This window comes from Rhipicephalus sanguineus, chromosome 5 (assembly GCF_013339695.2).
Source record: "Rhipicephalus sanguineus isolate Rsan-2018 chromosome 5, BIME_Rsan_1.4, whole genome shotgun sequence".
Taxonomy (NCBI): Eukaryota; Metazoa; Arthropoda; class Arachnida; order Ixodida; family Ixodidae; genus Rhipicephalus; species Rhipicephalus sanguineus.
The window spans coordinates 7,020,435-7,041,769 of record NC_051180.1 but is presented as its reverse complement, the minus strand read 5'-3'; the positions used below and the strand labels follow the sequence as shown (position 1 = coordinate 7,041,769).

Here is a 21,335-nt window from a genome sequence, read left to right as displayed (position 1 = left end):
CCTCTGCTTTTCTAATAAAGAGTCTCTCTCTCTCTCCCTCTCTCGCCACCGTTCGGTCCGTCGTCTTCGTCGTTTTCCCCAGAGCCACGCCGTTGCTTGAAACTGCTTTGAAAAAGACCCCATACAGGCGTCATGTCAGGCAAGGAATCGCGTTACATATATAATGTAGCGTGTCAGAAGAGCAAAATAACAACCAGGCGTCACACAATGCTAGTTGCGCAACGAGTGTGTGGCTTAAAGCTTCCCACCCACTACAAAGTGCTCAGCCATGATTCTTAATCGTCATCGGCCACATGCAGCATCAACAAAGTGCACATAATGCCTTACAGATGAGTAGCGGTACCTCGCTTACCCGCAGAAAGACGACGAATGACATATTGGGTGCTACCCTACTTCACTACTTCACAAAAATTATGTGATTTATGGCGTAGTGGATAGCTGGCACGCGGATACCTTGCTTGTTTTTTTTGTTTGTTTTTTTTTTAACACGAAAGTGTTTTATGCCGGGGTCCAACAAGTACATCCGTCACGGATATGACGTTGATAAAATGGACGCCAACGGGTGAGAAAGAAGAAAACCAAGAAAAAGATACCTAACTGGGAATCGAACCCACGACGTTGCGGCCGCGACGGCATGCGCCCGACGCCCTACCGACTAAGCTAAGTCGGGAGATGCTAGACACGGCGCGAACGCGCCTTATATCTTTCACACATTCTCTTTCGCGGCAGGCGGAGCGGGGCGGTGCCGCCGTCTGTGAGATGTGAAAAGAAGTAATGCTTCACGATCGACACTTACTAGCGCTTACTCCGAGATTGCACGCGATATCGGAGGTCATGGTTAAAGCGTCTCGATACCAGAGAGGTAGACTGGCCGCTCTGGCATCGCCGAGGCATCCTTGGCGCAGTTACGTTCTTTGCCTTTGGCTTCGTGTTAGCATGCGTCGGCTCATCGGAGTAGTGCAGCTTCCACGTGCACCAACGGGATTTCTCCGCCGCCGACTGCTTCAATTGCGAGAGCACCGACTAACAAAACTGCTGCAATACGCGTTGCAGAAAGGACGCGATTTCGACGGGCGAATGTCGTGCCTTGGTGGAGCGAGAGCAGCGCCTGCGAGACAGAGGCCAGCGGGACGCACGCGTTCGCGGCTCAGGCTACGAACCTCTACCTCCCGTGTTGCTGAAGCGCAGTGTGTGTTAGTGTGTGCATGAGCACAGGCGTCGGCTACCCATTACTAGAAAGCGCACACCGTGCCGTTTCTCTCCTTAATTGACGACGCTTTGAAGAAGTGCATACCGGGTACCAGTGTTGATTATGAGCTTGTTGATATCATCCTTACGCGGGATTCACGATTCGCTGTGTCCAAATATATGTTCACACCGTCAGCTACCACAACGGTTTAATCATGATCATGGGCGTTAGTCGTCGCGATAGAGACATGCTGTCAACATGGGTGCATCCACGTCAAACGCTGCTGTAGCTGCCAAACATGAATAGACATTGTACAAGCTCTCATATATCATTACACAATAAGCACTACTTCCGTGAAGACACGTTCCACTTTCGTGTTATAACCGATTCCTATGACAGAGGGATCAGCCATGTTTTTAAGATGCGTCCCAAGAGAGTTTAGAAGGGCTCTGAAAGGCCGCTCTTCTATTGCTTTCGCTGTGACTGTGCTGCGCGTTGCGCGCAGGTGTGGCGTTTCTTCTGTAGCGGCAGATATCTTATTATGACTATAGACATTAATTACAGCATTCATTATAGAAGCTAGAATAACTAATCTTTTAGGTAGAGGGTACAGGCGGTCCGGTCAAATGGGAGAATTCAAGTTCTGCGACGACGCCATTGCCGCTTCGTGGTTTCCAAAAAGCGGGTGTTGCAATTTTTTGCGGAGTGATGAAATACGACCAATCTCGCCGACTAAACTCAGACCGAAGCACCGAAGAGCGCGAATGCCATACCTCTGAAGACGTCCACCATGACCATGCATTTCCATTCTTTATGGTTGACTCTTCACCTGTCATGTGTGACACACGAGCTAATAAGCAGGACAGAGGCCTCTCTGGTATACATCGTATGGGTGGCTAGAATGGGTCACCCTTACGGAATGGACCACCCTATACCAGCGTGGCCCCAGATCAGACTTTCCGCGACGCCATTGCGCCCGTCTTGCAAGACCTGTGGTGATATTGAACATTATTTGTTTAAGTGCATTGAACTCGATAAAGATTGGCAATGTTTGTTTGAAGCACCCCAACGTTTAGGCTCGCCACATGACCGTGCGAATGATAGCGTGGTCACTAGACATTCAGGAAGGAGGCGTCGCCTCTACTTTTCTAGTTTTTAAGCGTTAAAGACCTCGCATTAACTGGTGACACTAGGTGTGGTGATATGCGGGCCCCGCACTACCGTATGCGGGCTAGCTCGTAGGCCACCGGCGTGTTCTTTGTTGCGCCTTTCTGGTAGCCAGCCCGCGCTTCGCTTTTCAAAAACGGACATATTTCATATTTTCAACACAACCTGAAAAGAGGATCCCGCGAATCTCGCAAGGCCAGGTCCGCAGGCAACCTACAGCATCCTGCCACAATGACGACACACCACCCGCCGGCTCGAGCATGCGGCTCCGCTTTGTGGAGAATGGCCCGTTGCGTTTCGATCCAGCGGCCGTGACCCCGGGGGGAAGGCAGGGGCGCTGCACTTCTGTAGAAGTGGCTATATCCCGCGGTGGGAACCTTTTTTTCTCGCGCCGGACCCGTTGAGAGGTCACGTGCGCGGATTGAACCGACGACAATGGGGACGCCTCGGTGACGAAAGGGGAGCCCTTCTGTTGTGTCGAGTATTGACAACGTCGCCGAGCCCGAGCGCATGTCGAGGTCGGAGGCGTCGCAGTTCCAAAAAAAAGGCACGTTGTGTGCCATCGGACGCGGGAGCACGTGCGAGTTATCTAGGCCTCGCTAGGCACCACATTTCGATGGGGCGAAATGTAAGGACAGCAGAGGCACAGAAAAAGTGATGACAACACACGCGCTTGTGCGCCTCCCTCTGTGCTTGTTTGTGCGCGCCTTCCGCTGTGCAACACCAACTCGCCCAAAAATCAGTGTTCATGCAATGACACCCGTGTACGTGCATAAATGAGAAGGATGGCACTGTATACGGGAACGATAGCAGTGGTGTCCCGCCATGCGCGTTACCATGACAAGCGCAGATCGACGCTTGCTCACTGTGTTCGTCTCCCAAGAGAATGGCAGTTGCGCTCTACGGCGGTTACGTTTAATGATAGGAGTTGATCAGGTCGCAAAAATTGCAAGGGCCCGCTTTTTGGAAATCTCAGTAGCAAGGAGTTCTTCACAGGATGGACTTCCCCGAGATGACCCGACCGCCTGTATCGCCTCATTAGGAGGCTAATAATTTAATTTCTGTAACTACCGTCGTAATTAACTTATTTAGCTTTCTTAATGCGCGCTGCGCCACAGAAAAGATGACCGTAAAGGTCGCGAGCGAATATCGCAGTTTCCTTATTCTTTAGGAATTTTTGGACACGCTTCACGAAACACCTCGTAGTTATCATGTTAAAGAGACAGGGCGTGAAAACACGGACACTATAGAGAAGTCAAGACACCACAAATGCCGACTGAAAAGCTGCACAACGGCGGAAAGAAAGAAGGCACGAAACTTATCTGCGCATGCCCATGCAATAGGCGAACCTATCAATCCGGCACGCGTGGTGGCCTACGTGAAAGATAACTGTTAAAGCATTTGATTTCTTCTTTATGCAGGTTAATCGATGGCTGGCTCATGCACGCGCTACCACTGTTATCGATATGCTAGGCCTCAACCATTAATACACCAATACACCTCGTAGTATTGTGGTGAACTCTAAAGGCTGCGGAAACTGTAAAGGTGAACCTGCTGCAAAAGGACACTCCTATCCTCTGCACAAAAGAGGAGGGAGAAAAGGGCTCCCCGCAAAGAGAAATATAAATGCGTGCAGCTTCGTCTCTTCGCCGACAATGGACCTTTCAGTCGCGCGCGCCACCATGCGTCAGCGCAATGCATCATGGGAAAAAAAGAGCGCTGCGAACTCCGTCGTCTGCGTTAGCTGCGGGCTCGCCGTCGCTTCACACGGCGTCTCCGGACACCATAACGCGGTTATCACGCGTTCTTACATCGTGCTTGTCGCAGTAGGCTACGGAGTAAACCACGTTCCATCTGTCAAGGAATATAATGCGGCTCAACTGAAGTTAACCGCAACAATGTAAGTAACCACTTCGCTGACAGCTTACGCCTTTCATGTGTGGCGTGAGTCCGTAGCTGCAGGAAACCGTTTGCTCGTAGCGCGTTCGCGCAGAGCGGGTTTATACAGGAAATGTATCGCACACGGACGATGCAGAGCTTGGTAGCATGAGTGTTTTTCATAGCCCACGTCTTCGTGCGTTTTTGCTAAACTTTCAATGTCGGACTTCGACTACATATATTGGTGGTAATGGCACTTAGAAGCGCAAAAAAAAAGAACGCGAACACAAGAGAGGAGAACCAGACGGGACTACAGCTATAGTCCTGTCTAGCTCTGCTTTCTTGCGTTTCCTGTGGTTTTTAGAACCACCATGAATCGTTACCAACTCGCTCGTCCAAGTAACTGCATATATATATATATATATATATATATATATATATATATATATATATATATATATATATATATGTTGCATTGGAACAATGACAAGAAAGTGAGGTACGTTTTTTTTTTTTGTACGTTTTATCGCAGTTTCCTAATCGGAATGCACTAACGTGGTTATACGTTCCCGTAGAATTTCTTGGCCGTATGTTATGTCTCTACGGGATGTGTTGCGGTGCGCCCGCAGAGCCCCCGTTTTGATGTAACGTATTAACACAAGCCACATATATACCATGCCTTTCTTCACAGAATGCGGTACCTACGTAACGATCCTTGTTTTCTTGTATACGCGGCGACCGAAAGCGGAGTTGGGATTTCGGTCGTCGGCGTGCTAGTTTTGACTACAATGCGCGGGCACCCCCTTCCAATCGTGCATTCTTCACTTCTCGCAGATATTAGGCAGTACCACTTTCCGCGCACAGCACTCGATAGCGCGATATTGGGTTTTAGTGCCGGAAACCTTAGGGTCACCGCGTTCTTCTAGCCACAACCAGGGAGAGTACAGCAGAACGCAAGAGCTCGTGTACACAAGGCCATCGGGGGCCCCGGCGCAAGCTATCTACACTGTAAAGGAAGCAAGGGAATATGCTCCTTCCCCGTCAGCGCCTTTAACTTCTCACTCTGATTCTCACTCTGAGCTCTCCGATTCTCTGATTCTCTGATTCTCTGATTCTCACTCTGAGCTATCACAGCGAGTGCAAATCACGGCTCGGCGAACCTTTCGTTTATTTCGCCATACATGGCATAACTATTTTGCAGGTGTGATATCTCGGCAAGGGCCATGACTCTTTTGTTTCCAAGGGTCCCTAAGTACGCCTGGAGACAGCAGATGACATATTGCCACGCGCGCTTCTTTTTTAATTTTTATGTAACCGGTCCGACCGTTACAAGTGTAACGGTCGTACGAGCAATACACAAGCGTGTATTGCTCGTACTTTGACTTTTCGTTCCCTGGGCACAAGTTCGCCCAGTAGAGTCTTTAATAGGCGGAGTGCCGGCTTCTTGACCGTCACGATCGACCACGTGACAATATTTTCCGTCGTCATTCTGCGAGGCCAGTGTTACTACCCACGAAGCCAGGCATGGCACAAACAAACACGCCATTTAAGGCTACGGGATTTGCCAAGCAGAGAAAGTAGAGGAGTGTCCTTGCCGGTTTATCCGCCACACACGTTCCCTCTTGTCGTTTTCAGAGAAATACTGTAGCGAAATGTGTGCATGCTTCATTGTGTTCTAATCACAACCTGGAAGACAGCCTGCCTCTTGAGGGAAGTGTATCACGATAGGACAAGCCAGTTGTGATCACGCGGCACAATAATTAATCAGAGGACGCGAACACACAGTAGGAACAACGTTGGGCGGCTCTCTCGTCTCCCGCGCGCCCGCGCTTTTTTAAATGCGAAGCATGTCTTAGCAAACCTTAGGCACTTTGAGTGTTTCTATCTACGTATCTCTCTATCTAGCCGCCTAGGTCTGGCTGCTCTCGTGATCGCCTCCTTAACTTGGTGTAGACCAAAATTGGCATGGGAGGGCAAGAGGATTTGACGAATATCTCTGTCGGGTCATGACATGAATAACGTGAAAATCCTGTCGCCTACGTCACACCCTTTCCTCCAGACACGTGCGGCACATACCCGTTTACCACGGGCCGCGGTGTACGGGTATGCGCCACAGGTGATGACTGTTTATATCCACCCAGGAACGGCGAGAACAGACAGGCGAGAACTTGAATGCGAGAGCGTTAAGAAAAACCGACATCGGCAGCGTTGACCCGACAATTAGAAAGAAGAAACATTAAGATCCCAGCAGGAATCTAACCCAAGCATTCTGCGTGGCAGCCACTATACTACCACAGAGCCACTCCAGGTCAGGAAACTGCTTTGGAAAAACAGCCTATGCGGGCGTAATGCCGGTGCAACGTCAATTGTGGTTGTGGTGCTGGCTATCTAATTTTATAAGAAAACAATAAACACTACATATGCACTCGGCGTCATATCAAATTAACGTCTGTGGTTCCAGTGTTGGCACCGCTTTTATAGCAGTCTGATAAACATTACATTTGTATTCTTATGATTCAGCAAGCTATACTGAAGCGTTGCTCGACCCCGGAGGAATACATTAAAGAAAGTTACGTAGGATATTCACATCACTGCACCGTAAAGTGCACTTAGTTCCGATAATACTGGCGTATGTGCTCTAACGTGAGTGCTGACGTTACGTCACACCGTGAATTACCCTTTAAACGCCAGTGTTGTCACCGTGCCTGGTAATCCCACGATGTGGACACAACTACCATACTTACAAAAGCACGTCGATCCACCTTCGTAACGCTTGGCTCAAAGCCATAAAATACAGCATAAAAGTGCTTGCTTACTGCTTCGCATGAAACCGATTCCCACAAGGCGTGGAATCTGCCGAATTTTTTTTTTCCCACAGGACCTTGCGCGCCCGCTAGAGAATAGCACGGCGCTGCGGTTTACGGAACGATCCATTGGTGACCCGAACATGGAGCAACATGGCGCCGTCACAAGCCCCTTAGTGGCCGTTCTGGATGTTAAACTGCCTCACTTTCGGACCGACGATCCGGCACTCTGGTTCGCCCCAGTGGAATTGCAGTTTGCTGCATGCCGCATCACCGCCAACACCAAATATCGCCACGTGGTGGTCAACATCCTGCCTGCGACAGTCAGCGAGGTGCGGGACTTTCTTGCGCCACCAGCAGAAAGCGCCTACCAGGTACTCGAGGTCACCCTATCAGAATCGGAGCGCCCCCAGCAGCTGGTACACGTGGCCGATCTGTGCGACCGCCGACCTAGCCAACTGTTGCGACATATGCAGCAACTGGCTGGCAGCACAGCAAGCGTCGACAGTCGCCTATTGCTAAGAGTAGGGGAGCAGGACCTTCCCAAGACGCCCGAACTCTGGAATAGACTCTAGCCTTCGCCACGCCGACTGTTGTATCACTATCAGTGCACGCCGAAGCGGCCGAAGCTCTACCTGCTCGAGATGCGAGAAGATATTTCTGGCCTAGCCGCCACCGTCGCGGCGCTTCAATCAGGCGGCAACCAACGCACACAGCAGCGTGCCGCACCACCAGAGCGACGGTTGCGCTTGTACTACCGTCATTTCGGCGATGTTGCACGGAACTGTGCGCGGCCCTGCGAGAATTCGGGAAACGTCTCGGGCCAGCACTGAGGGCGACCAGTGCCAACGCCTCACCGGAAAGTCTCCCATCGGTCTTCTTTCTGACTGAAAGGCGCCCGTTTCCTGGACGACATTGGGGCAAACGTCAGCGTGGTGCCGGCTTCGCCAGCCGATCGCAAGTGTGCGTCACCCCCGCAAGGTCTGAACACGACCATCAACGTATGGGCACCGCTCTCTCCCCCTAGACCTCGAGAGAACATCTTTTTTTGTGGTGGCTGATGTAAATTTTGCTATCCGGGGAGCGGACTTGCGCTTCTTCAGACTGCTTGTCGACGTATGCAACCGGCGTATCCCCTCTCGCACACAGGTACGCCTCAGCCGTGGTAGAGTAGCCGTGGTACCGCCGGGCACCGCCATTCTTCGCGAGCTCCCCGAGCTGACGCGGCCGCCACAGACCGGCGGTGTTGTCTAACACAACGTCTGCCACCCTATCGTCACCACAGGCCCACCACTTTACGCATGCGCGCGCAATCACGCGGCTTAGCTGTGGTTTCAAGCTCTGAGTGGAAGGTTGAGAAAGGTCACAAAAAATGTTGCAGTGGCTTAGCTCGGCTATGCCAGGATAACGTAGCGTTAGCAAAGGTTCAGCTAATTATTCTTAGCTTTCCTGATTGTCTAGGATTAGCTTGATTATCATGCTTACTGCCGCTCCAATGACACACACACGGTATACGTATTATGTGTCACATGTATATTTATTTTGCCAGGCAAACACTTCGGGGTCCGATGAGTTAAGCTTCTCCGCTCTTCTGCGCCGTTGAGTAGCATTTGCGCTCTCCTTCTCCATGGCTATACCACATTGGCAAACACCAGTCAGAGTCGCTATCCAGCAGCTCCAGCGCAGTGTCAGACGGCGACTGCACAGCGAAGGCGAATGAATAGCTGCGCGCGCGCCGGCGATAATACATCTGCCAAGGCTACGACGTCACTCCTCTGGAAAGCGCAGACCGGCGGCGGCGGAGTGCGCGGGAGCTGCCGGCTCCGTTGCGTGACATCACTGATCCTCGCGCATTCGCAGCACGGCTCTTGAGGATTCACGCGAAACTGGCTCGGTTAGGCCAGTGTAGCTAACGCGGCAAAAGTTTGATTCCCCATCGATCACTCGCTGCCGCTCCCACCGGTGATCCACCGCGAAGGCATTAGTGAGCTTTTCGAAAACGGCCGGTTTTGTGTTTTAGGAGCTTGCTCCGCTCGCGCCTTGTCCGTTGTCGCCGGCGTGTACACTCTCCGGTGATTTCATGGATGCTCACTAGATGGCGCGCTTTGTCCGTTGTCGCTAGAGTTACTGTATATGCTACAAAGGTAGCATATACAGTAACTATAGTTGTCGCTAGAGTTACTGTATATGCTACTTTTAGGTAGCAGAGTTGCGCCACTGTTTTCCGGACGCCGCTCGCTCTGCCTTCGATGATTCCAGCAACGCTATTCGCCGAGCGCCGTCACGTTGTCATAGGTGGCTCCTTTGCGCTGCGGAGAAGCCAATACTGCCAACACTTCGCAGGCGACGCCGACACTCCGTAGATTTAGACTTGTGCGCCGGACCCAAAATCACCGGCGGCGGCGCGCCGGCGTTTCCACCTCCGGCGGCGGCGCGGCGCGGAGGGGGGAGGTCGAAGCGGTGAATGCGATAAGTACACGCCTTAATGTTACATGAACGAAGGCTAGCAGCTTACTCTTTTTGCTCCGATCTCACTTAACTCTACAAAACGCTGGTGTATGGCAATGGCCGCTCCCGGGAGAGAAGCGGTTTTTGGTCAGTTTGTCTTATCAGTGGTCCGAGCGCGAAGCAGTGAGATCACAGCGCTGACAGCGCGTAGAAGGTATACGAGCCGTTCGGTGGGGAATGTCTGCCGAAATAGCACGCGTGCCAGTGTCTTATCAGTGGTCCGAGCGCGAAGCAGTGAGATCACAGCGCTGACAGCGCGTAGAAGGTATACGAGCCGTTCGGTGGGGAATGTCTGCCGAAATAGCACGCGTGCCAGCGCTCTCGACCGCGCCCTTATAGTCAAAGTTCACAATTGCTGCTCGAGTTACGCAGTCCCTCTCCCCAGACATCCCTTCCTGCTCCTTCGCCCAGCAAATGACGGGCGGGGCGTTTCCTTCTGCTTGAGGAGCAATCGAAAGCAGGACTCGCACGCGGGTTGTTGTTATTCAGTGTGACGGATATGGCCAGCTTGTTTTATCTCTGCTTTAGCCATGTTCCTTGCCAACGCTCGCGAGCTTTTACTCGCAGGTAGAACATACAATGCGCGGAGCGATGTTATCGATTTAGAGTTTATACGGAACATGAAGGCGACGGTGAAAACCTGTTTTGAGTGTCCATACAATTGCTGACGCAATAAAGAATATACAAAAATCGTCGAAGCGGGCTCGCCTTTTTCCTGGAAAGCTGCATCGTCTCCGCTGTAAAGAGTGCATCCGTTGGAAGAACCATATAATCCGGCGCCTTTTCTATTTGTTTCGTCCTCGCCTTCAATACCCTTCTTACAGGGGACATCTCCTCGCCACTTATTTCTTCATAAAGCACGCGTACAATGTCAGCACCAAGCGTTAAACCTATCATGATTTCGCGCTTGTCGGCTACAGTCTGTTATCTCTGCATGCGCGGTCGCAAACGCACAAAATGGAGCGAAATCAGTTAATCGCGCACGATAGTCGCGCGAGAGAAGCAAGAGCGGGTGGGCGGCTGCATAACAGAGCATATATGGGAGACGATTCACAACTGTCATTTCACGTATATGGACCAGGCGAGAGTATGTACCCTGATGATGTCACGTGAATCACTGTCGTGGCATCATGAAGTGCACCAAAAGACAAGAAAGGCCAAGAGAGAATAACGCGCTCGTTGTTTTTGTTTTTTGTTATATTTTCAGAGGCAGTTAGGGGCCCTTTAAAAAAACTCGCACCATCTCCCGCTAAAGGGGACCATGAGGCGATGTGAAGCAACGTTTCGGCTTGTCGAGCCCGCGTTTCAGAGGGGGGAGTGGAGAGGGAAATTGGAGAGGGGAAGTGGAGAGGGGGTAAGAGGAAGGGGTAGACAGTAGGAGAGGGGAAATGGAGAGGAGTGGAGAGGAGGAAAGGGAAAGGGGGTGGAGAGGGGTTAAGGTGAAGAGGAGGTGTGGGGAGAGGGCTTGCGCATGCGCAGTAACGGTGGTCACGCCGCACACCACCACCACCGGATTGAACTCCCCCATAAGATGCTTCGCATCTAAAGACAGGGCATGCAAACACGGACACAGGAGAGTAGTCAAGACACCAAAAACGCCGCTAACAACTGAAAAATCACACAGCGGCGGAACCGAAGGTAGACACAAATATTTATCTGCGCATTGCCACGCAAGAGGCCATACCTATCAATGAAGTGCGAGTAGTGGTCTACGTGAGAGCTGGCTGTTCACTCTCTCGACTTTTCGCTTATGTCCGTGTTTCCACGTCATGTCTTCTTAACATCCATACCTACCAACTAGCTCAGCTATATTGTAAGTTTGCCATTCTCTTTACTTCTGTATTTATTTAACAATTTACTCGAGTAAGAAAGAAACGAAAAAGTGTACTAACGCACCGAGATATATATATTACTTATCTATTTTATTAATTTATGCACAGTGTACTAGTTCCAAGACTCCAAGAATACGCTATCCAGCGAGTTGGGTCGTCGCCCTTTAAGGCTGGAGGACGCGGCAGCGTTAAATATTTCTGGAGAAGAAAAATATACTACAACTTCTGGGGAGCTATTCTCGATGCGGTCATCCAAAGGAGATGTCCACAGTCCATTTCGGCAGAGCGCATTCAGTGATTCGAAAAAGCGGTGAGCCGTGATGTCACCTCGCTCTTGACCACGTCGCCGCACCGAACCCGCCAGCACATTCCTAGCGTAAGAAGAGAGTGGACGAAATGCACAGAAACAGGAACTGTTCAAGTCTGAATTTGCATATGAATGTGTCCCAGATGTTTGAGAACGATGCAGGGAATGCGTACCGGCCTTACAGCTGCGTTAGACGAGCGGCAGCATTAAACCTAAATCGATGGCTAACACGATCAAAAGACATATGAACCGAAAAACGGATCTCTGAGGGCCGCGTTCATTGCATTGAAGCGCATTCCGTCCCTATCATTTGTGTCGAGAGTGTTTGAAAGCTTCGTGATGTCATGATGGCACTGCAGAACAAGAACCGGAAACAGGGGGCGTGCTTCTCGCCGAGCTCCCGCTATTCAGCGGCCGCTGAAAGGGATAGTTCATTACATATGGACACATCGAGAAGAGCTTCTCCGGCGAAGTGCTGTGTTTTATTTCCAGATTCCACGTGCGAATTAAAAGAAAAGAATAACGGCGGCGCACCGCAATTATTGCGCGGCGGCGGCGGCGGCGGCGTGATTGGCGTGATCACTCTTGGGACTTCGGCGGCGGCGCGGCGCGGCTCAAGGGCGGTTGACATCGGCGCTGTTGTTATTAGACAGTTATAGTTTAGTGTTAGCGTGATAGGGAGCGGGGGTTAAGGGAATATCGTTTCCGTGCCGCAAACGTTCGCTGTGGACAGCCTGTTTTAGTTTAGCGTGATAGCGTTTACGTGCCCAAGCTGGGACGGTGGCGCCATCTAGATGAGGGTGAATGCGTTAAAGAAAAGTGAACAGAAAAAACTGAGAATTCTCGCCTGTATCACCGCACAACGCATAATTACTACTCTTTTTCTGTATATTTGCTTGCGTTCATTGTTTTAGAATGTGACGAGTGCAATAAAAGCCCCATGAAGGTCTGTTTCCTTGTCCATGTGCATTATAAATTGTGAAGTACAAAGCACCAGCTGCGCTTTGTCCCTGTGTAATTGCTTAGTAATTGCATGCTATGGAGCGGGTGTTGATATAACTATTATTTACGTGAATTTAATGCAGCTTTCAAACCTTGAGCAAAAGGAATGTTGCAAGCGACAGGGCTCTTTAACCGCGCTGTCGCTGCCGCGGGCCGTGATTGTAAGCATGCGCGCATGATACGTGTGACGCACGACCACTTTCGATCGAGCCCTGTGCGCGTCTCCTGCCTTTATCGTGTGTTTTTCATTCCGTTTTTTTTCTTCTTGTTTTTTATTTGTTTTATTATTTTTTGTTGAGGTCAGGACACTGAGAGTGTTCCCCCGTTGCAAAGGGGCAGGCCGCCAACACATCATCGTCATCGGCGCACACCACGCTCGCGCATGCGCTAGTTAGATAGCTGACCGCTAGAGGGTCGCGCCTCTCGTTTGGCGCGCTTCCTTTTTCTTCGCCGAGAGCCCGCTCAGTGAACACTCTTCGTTGCCGCTCCGCAGCATGAACACCCCAGCCAAGGCGGTGTGTTCATGCTGCTGCGCGGCGGGCTCGCCGCCAAGACCCTGCGGTGAGAGCCCGGGAGGCCAAGCGAAGAGGGCTAATGCACATATAACAACGTTCTCGCGTCTATATAACGCCTAGTGCGCGCCGACGGAAGCGCCATAGGCGGCGAACTCAATCATTGCTCTCGGGAAAACAAGCAGACGGCCGCTGTGGTTTCCTGCGTCGTTGTACGTGTGTTTCCGCGTTGTTCACGTTTCCATAGTGAAATAAGCAACGTTCGTCGTATGTGTGGTGGCCGAAAATTCAAGGGATGTCGAATAACAATTGCTGTGGAGTGGAGTGCTCAAACACCTACAAAAACGCGCCCGGAACACGGTTTTACTCACTTACCGCAAGGCCTCCTGAGCAAGAGCGATGGAAGCAATGGATCGCCGCTGTTCGTTGGCAAAGACGAGCCGCTTCGTCATTGTGCGGGTTAACACGTCGCTTCTTGTTCTAATGCTTTCGTTCTGCCATATCGGTGCTCGCTGGATGCACTCGATCATGTTGACACTGGTAGACGACCAAAGTTATCAGCCTGAGCATGCGTTGGTTCGGTTCGGCCGCCGTGCATGGCACTTCGCTCAAACGTTCTATATTTCAGAAGTGTTGTAGTTCGGGCGAGTTGGTCATCCATGAACTTAGCTTGTACTAGCGCGGTACATGTACCGCGCTATTACAAGCTAAGTTCTATATTTATTATTTACAGAAACAGAAATGCAGCAATGGTTGACTTCAGAAAGAACAAGAAGTGATTGAGACGTCCCCTTTGTAAACAAAACAAAGCGGATGTTCACCACGAGCTGCACCTCATAGCTGGATCTTGTTACGCTGGTCTGCGCGACGCACCTTTGATATTCACCGGCATGACAATTCACTCCACGCGGACGTTCGTTCTCCTCCGCAGTCGGTCATCACATGTCTTCTCGGCGACCCTCTTCAAAACTTGTCACTGTCATCTCTTGATACTTAACTCACAGCACTAGATCATCAAACAACACGTCTTCTGCGGTCGAGCGAACGATGCTATCACTAGAACGACATAACTTCTACGCCGACTAACTCTTCACTGACTGACTCTGCCCCCGCGCGCTTGCTGCGCTTGCATTGCTTGCATCCTTGCATTGCCTGTATCGGCAGTATCGGCTCGCGCCTGGGTTCGGGAAGGTGCGTATGATTCGTCTGTAGCGAAAGCTAGGGAAAGGGCGAGATCCTCTCACCAATTCGTCTGCGGAATCAGACGGCGCCGCTGGCTCGGCTTTGCTTTCTCGAATATCCCGATCTTTCGCGTTCGTTGGCTGTGTCGGTGGCGTGTTCTGCGGAGAGGGTAAGAGGCGCGCGGGCGCGCTCCCGGCGCCTTTCTATACTTGTTTTTTCGATGCGCGCGCTCTGTCGCGCACGAACCGTCGGCGCCAGGCTTTCATGCCGTCGTTCGAAATCGGCGACGTGCGCTTAGTTAAGCGCTCGTTCGTGACAAACATCGTGCACAAGTCCACTTTCGTAGAGGCCCGCGCCTTTCCTGCAGCTGCCAGTGCAGAATTAGTTGTCTGGCAACCGTACGAAGGGGAAATAGCAGCCGCGAACTTCGTCCATCTCCTCGCAGCAAAGCTGTGCAAAGCGCTGTCGTCTGCTCAGCTTCCCGCACGTACTGTCGGCGGCGCTCGCTAGGTGGCTATCAGTGGCGCCTCTATAGGCGGTGCACAAGGCAGAGGATGGTAGAGGAATGTGTACGGAGGATTCGCGGGTTACCCGATCATCTCCGAGCAAGCTCCTCTAACATGATTCACTTCGTGAATATGGCGGTGATTTTTTAAATGATGCATCGCGATACATGGGCGAAATGTCCTATGGCGTCATCAATTACGTCATGCCGTGACGCCACAGATTGTCGTAATTTGTGACGTCGGCATGACGTCATGATCATGATGATGGAGTCATAACAGGGCATCGTCGCTTCGCGCAAGGATCCCGGAGGTAGTGCAACAACAGGTGAGCTGCAGAAGGCATCGAGCTTTTAAAAAAAAGTGCGATTGACTAACAACGTCGATGCAATATTAAATCAGAGAGAGGGATAAAACTTTTTATTGAGATCAGAGGGAAACTCGTCGGGTCCCTCACGCAATCGACTCGAAGACGAAAGCCATCTTCTTCTTCTAAGTCGACGCACTTAGATTTACTGCATATGCTACCGCAGGTTAAGATGCCAGATACAGTAACTCTAGATGTACGGAACCTCCGAAAGCTTTCTGCAACTAGCGTGGTTTTGCAATGCCTCCAGGATCGGAGGCATTGTAAGCTTTCTGCGCCTCATCTTGTTTTGCAATGCCTTAGGGATCGGTCCACCTTTGACCAAGCAATGATGTCATGGGATGAAGTCATAATCACGTCACAAATTTTTACGATCTGTGACGTCATATGGTGACGTCATCACGTGATGAATTTTTGCATCACTCGTGTTGACGCCGGTCAATTTTCGCGTTCGATGAGGCATCTAAGGCCTCATCGTCACACATTTTTAGCTTACTATTTTACTTTTTTTCTTTGACATGGCGTCGCCAAAAGATATCGCACATCAGAACGATGGCGCTCACCTGGCATTTTTACACTGCAATGCACGATCGGCTCGGAATAAGTACGATGAGTTCACCACCTTGCTAGATGAATTTTCCTTTAGGTTTGACATTATTATGGTTACGGAAACCTGGTACACATGCGAGGAGGAATTGTTTAGATTACCAGGCTATAATAGCTTTTACTTGAATAGATGTTCCCGCCGAGGGGAAGGTGTATTGCATTTAATCTCGGAAAAGCTATCTTGTAGCTTACTCACTGAATTTACAACAATCACACCGGATTACGAAGCTCTAGCACTAATCCAAGATAACCATGTTTATGTTGTTCTTTATCGCCCACCTGATGGGTGTGTTGAAAAGTTCTATGTCTTCCTTGAAAGGCTACTAACTTTTGTAGGCACAAATAGGCTGTTGTGCGTCGTAATAGGTGGTGTCTGTAACATCAACCTTTTACAAAGTAATGCAACGTCACGTTCATTCCAGCTGTTGCTTGATTCTTATGCATGTACAGTCACATTAAACGAACCAACGCGTGTCAGCATTCACTCTGAAAGTCTTCTAGACTTATTTATCACGAATAATAGAAACGACTGCGTGACATCAGGTTCTGTTATATCGGATATGAGCGATCACTTCCCTATATACATGATATACAAAAAGAATACGGTTTCTAGACAACTAAAACCAAGTCCTTTGGAACCCTATCAAATACAGCAAATCAACTCAAAATCTTTGGAGCAATTTAGACAACATATTGCAGTGTTAAACTTCAGTGCCCTGTATAACTGCAAAAATGCTGATGAGGCTTACGATACCTTGATGCATCTTTTAAAAAATGCATATCACTATTGCTTTAAGCTAAAGACTGTGAGAGCCTCAAAGAAAATTCGGAAGCCGGGGTTAACAAGCGAATGCCATGAAATGATTCGTAAAAAGAATGCTTTATATCATAGATTTATCAAAAGTAGAGACAGCAGTGATTTGGCCAAATTCAAGAAATTTAGAAACTCGTTAAACAAGACGTTACGTAACAAAAAGAATGCTTATTTTCTAAGGAAAAATTTTGCAGCGCGAAATAACACAAGGGCGAGAAGGGAGGACACAACACGTGCGCTAACTTTCAACAGAAAGGTTTATTTCAACCGAAGCACGAATATATACAGTGGTGATGCTCAAAGGCTACAGCAAACGCTACGCTACATCTGGCTGTAGCGTTTGAGCATCACCACTGTATATATTCGTGCTTCGGTTGAAATAAACCTTTCTGTTGAAAGTTAGCGCACGTGTTGTGCCCTCCCTTCTCGTCCTTGTGTTATTTTGCGCTGCAAAATTTTTCCTAATGTCTTACCAACAAGGCCGAATTTCTCCCCTTATTTTCTAAACCTATTTGAGAGGGCAAGCTCTCGTAGTGATGTTTTATGGCAGGAAATAAATCGTCTGATGCACTCTGGTACTCGCCAAACTAAAGAACCGGAGCTCGTAGTGCATAATGAAATACTTAGCGGTGAAAAACTGGCAAATAGTTTCAACAAATATTTCACGACTCTGGTCTCAAATAGCACGTCAAGTGTGAACAAACGCTCTATTTTGCAATTTATGGGCACATCAAATATGAAATCTGTGTTCTTAGAACCAGTAACTGAACAGGAAGTACATTCCACTTTTATAGGCCTCAAGAATAGTAAAGCGCGCGATATTGATGACATTCAAATTGGGCCAGTTAAACACGTACTTGACCTTCTAGTGCCTCCACTTACCTCTCTGTTGAACTTCTGTCTAGCCACAGGAGTTTTCTCCGAGAAAATGCAGCACGCTAAAGTTAGCGTGCTGTACAAACCGGGAAATAAGAATGATTTCTCAAATTACCGTCCAATCGCAATATTGCCTGTTCTTTCTAAAGGGCTAGAAAAGGTTATCTGTAAGCGAATTGTATCTTTCTGCGATAAGCATTCTTTGATTGCGTCAGAACAATTCGGTTTTCGTCAAGGTGTATCAAGTGAACACGCTTTACTAGCACAAAAAGAAATCATCTTAAAGGGATTTGAAGAAAAGAAGCTAACAATGGGTATATATATATTTATTTTTCTAAGGCGTTTGACAGAATATACCATCAAACTCTGTTTACTAAACTAGAACATTATGGTTTCCGGGGTGTAGCCCTAAATCTCGTAAAATTTTATCTAGGGCATAGAAGGCAATGTGTAAGCATTAAAGATAAAAGTTCTTCACTATTAGACATAAACACCGGTGTTCCGCAGGGAAGTGTGTTAGGCCCCGTGTTATTCAACATCTACGTAAACGACATAGTAAGAGTTAGCGAGAACGTCGAATTTTCAGTTTACGCCGATGACACAAGCTTGTTCCTCCAATCCGACGACGTATCTAATCTTAGTATACTAGCTCAAGACGCGCTAGAAAAGCTACAAAAAATGGAGTGAAGTGAATTCTCTTGTTATCAATGCTGCTAAAACAAAGGCTGTTCTATTCAAACCACCTAATAAAAAATATATAACAGCTTAGACTTACACCTCGGTGACAGAGAGATTGGGATTGTACAAGACGTTAAAATATTGGGGGTCACTTTCAGTGAAGACTTAAACTGGGATTCGCATATGTATGATGTTGCCAAAAAGCTTGCCAAGGCATGTGGAGTGCTTTCAAAATTCCAAGATATAGTTTCTCCAAAAGTTAAACTCCTTATTTATAATGTCTTATTTCACTCGCACGTCAATTACTGTACCCTCGTGTGGGGAAACACCACGCAAAAGAACAAACTAAAATTGATCAGGCTACAGAAGAAGGCGATACGACATATCGCAGGTGTTCCATACGACGCTCATACGTCAACATTATTCACAACATTTAACGTGCTCCAAGTAGAACAACTGTACAATTTCAATCTTCTTGCTAAATACAAACATGGTTTGAAAAGTAAAAACAATGTTCTGACACTGTGTCAGCTAAAAGATTCATCCGCAACACCTTACAACATAAGAAAAAGAGACACATGGCACATACCGTTTTCGCGAACGAATTATGGCCTTCAAAGTCTTAAGCATATCATGCCAAACTTTTTGAATTACCTGAACAACAAGGGCATAACGCCTGATACGCTGACAAACAAGCAGTGGAAAGAATATTTAATTAGAAGCCCCAGACATCGTCTCTGAATGTTATCAAGTAATCTCGAGTTCATTTTCACTATGTATTATGTGATAGTACTATATTCCATTTGATATTTTGTTTGATTAGAAGTGCATTTTTTTCTTTTCATATGTACATCTGCAAACATGAGCTGTTTCATGTACTTGTGTTTTCGTCATGCATACTGTTTCAAGGTAGTGTTTCTTGTATATATATAATTGTGTTCATTTCAGTTTTTTCTCAGATTATTCTCCCATATTTATACCGTATTCTTCAGTGTTTGCCGATTTTTTACATTACCTCTGCAGTTGAAATTTGCTGCTAATTTTGCTGATATTTTGCTTGCTTGTGTTATGCTTTCTTGTACTTTTCCTGTTTACCTGCTTGTATTTTATTTCTTTTTTTTTTCTACAGGACCACGTGTCTGCGGCCAATCTGCTTAGGGTCAGGAATCCCGTCAAGCTGCATTTTAGCAGCTTTTAATTCCTGTCCTTGCATCTTTTTTTTCTCACTTTTTTTAATCTGATTTGCATTTTGTTTTGTGTTGACCATCACCATTGTATGAAAATATTGAATTCATTGTACCTTAACATTGTACTTTAACATGATTGCTGAAAAAAAGATTGCTACATAAACTGAAACAGAAATATGGTGGGTCCGTCAGCACGGTCTTGCAGGGCGTCTGGTCAGAAGTTGTTCTCTTAGCGACTTTTTCTCGTTCGATAAGGGTGACCAGCAGCGGTAACGGTTGTGGCCTTGGTTGCAGGCCAGACGGCGGCTGTGACGTGCAAGCCGAAGATGGTCTGCTGCGGCTGCGCAACCCGCACCTCTCAAACATGGTCACTGATCACCTCTACCATCTAGCCCTAAGCACAGATACGCACGACCTGCAGCATATGTTTGGCGACCTCAAGGTGAGAAGACTGAGGCCTATTGCCCTGCGTCCCGCAAGAGATACGAAAATCTTCAAAAGTGTCCCGCATTGCACACCCTATTATTATTGCTCGGTAGTGCCTAGAGTTAGGCTGCATCTGGCCACGCTGTTAGCAGCAAGCACTCCTAGCTTTCGAAAAAGTCGGCTAGCCACGCGGTTCACGGCGGCGACGAATATTTCCAGCTCCAGCTATAGCCCTTTTCACAGGAGACAAAAAACGCCGCCATGCTGGACTGCGCACGGGAGTACAAAGGCTGACGTCACAGCCTCGGCAGTGCCGTTTTTAGAGGGTCACGCCTATATAGCGCAGCCCAGAGAGGATTACGGCGGCTTTAATTGCCGGGCTTTAATCAGCAACGCGCGGAAACTAAGCCACAGCTGTTGTAATAATATCTGGGGTTTAACGTCCCAAAACCACGATATGATTATGAGAGACGCCGTAGTGGAGGGCTCCGGAAATTTCGACCACCTGGGGTTCTTTAACGTGCACCTAAATCTAATACCCGGGCTTCGAGCATTTTCGCCTCCATCGTAAGGCGCAGCTGTTCTGTGAGTGACTATATTTTATTTGACGAATTTTTAAGCTTAACGTTAATAATGCAGTCTCGTGTCGGGGCATATTACAATTATGTATAAAATAGTTTCGGTTACACAGATACGCATTTGAATTTAAACTTGTATTAGTGTCCGTATTTCCACGTTTCAGAAATGAGACATAAATATTGCAAGAGAAAAATTCGCGCGACAAGTTAAAAAAAATAAAGTATTGTGGTTCATTTCTTATCGTGTTGTGTAAAAAAAAAAAAACCGGCGGCAAAGTTGTTCTTTCATGCACTTCCATTATTTTCCATTTATGTCATAATTACTACGACACAGTCACAAATAATGTCGCCTATACCTTCCATATGGCTTTATTAAGTTTCGTCTAACAAAGAAACGAACCCTCGATTCATCTTTTGTTTAATGATCGGTGATGAATGAGTCCCGACTGTCTGAATCCGCGATGTGTTGCACTCCGGAATCAGTCTTTCTCGTGACGAAATGTCCGCCCTCTTCCTGTAACGGGATGGCGTTCTGTATCGAGAGGCCGTCCGTTAGTCGTTGCATAGCAAAGGAAGAGGGGACAAATTTTGTGCAAAAGAGCATCGCACGGTCATTGCTCTCATTCTTTAGACGTGTAAAGGACTAAACTAAGTGCGTCGTAGACAACCAATCCAGCGGCTCTGTAGTCTGTAGACTACAGAGCCGTTACAATCCTTTAAACAACCCTTTAAACGTGACCGAAGTATGTACACTCGTAAATGGTGGATGCAACCTTTCCTTATGTTGGAATCTTTAGAGAGGCACAGTAGATAGCGTTTGTGTTCTTTACGAAGTGACGCCGGTCTCGCCTAGTCGTCTTCGCAGGCCGAAGCCATCGGAGTGGCACCGCGCGATGGGGAGCGGATGGATTGATGGCAT

At 48.4% G+C, this 21,335-nt stretch overlaps 1 protein-coding gene across 1 annotated transcript in view; it reads left to right on the top strand.

The window, feature by feature from the left end:
- Positions 1–21,335, top strand: part of LOC119393153 (uridine phosphorylase 1-like) — an 88,521-nt gene that overhangs the window by 17,275 nt on the left and 49,911 nt on the right. Inside the window, exon 2 of the mRNA XM_037659976.2 lies at positions 19,707–19,854. Coding sequence (XP_037515904.1) covers positions 19,707–19,854 — 148 coding nt within the window. The remainder of the gene's footprint in view (positions 1–19,706; positions 19,855–21,335) is intronic.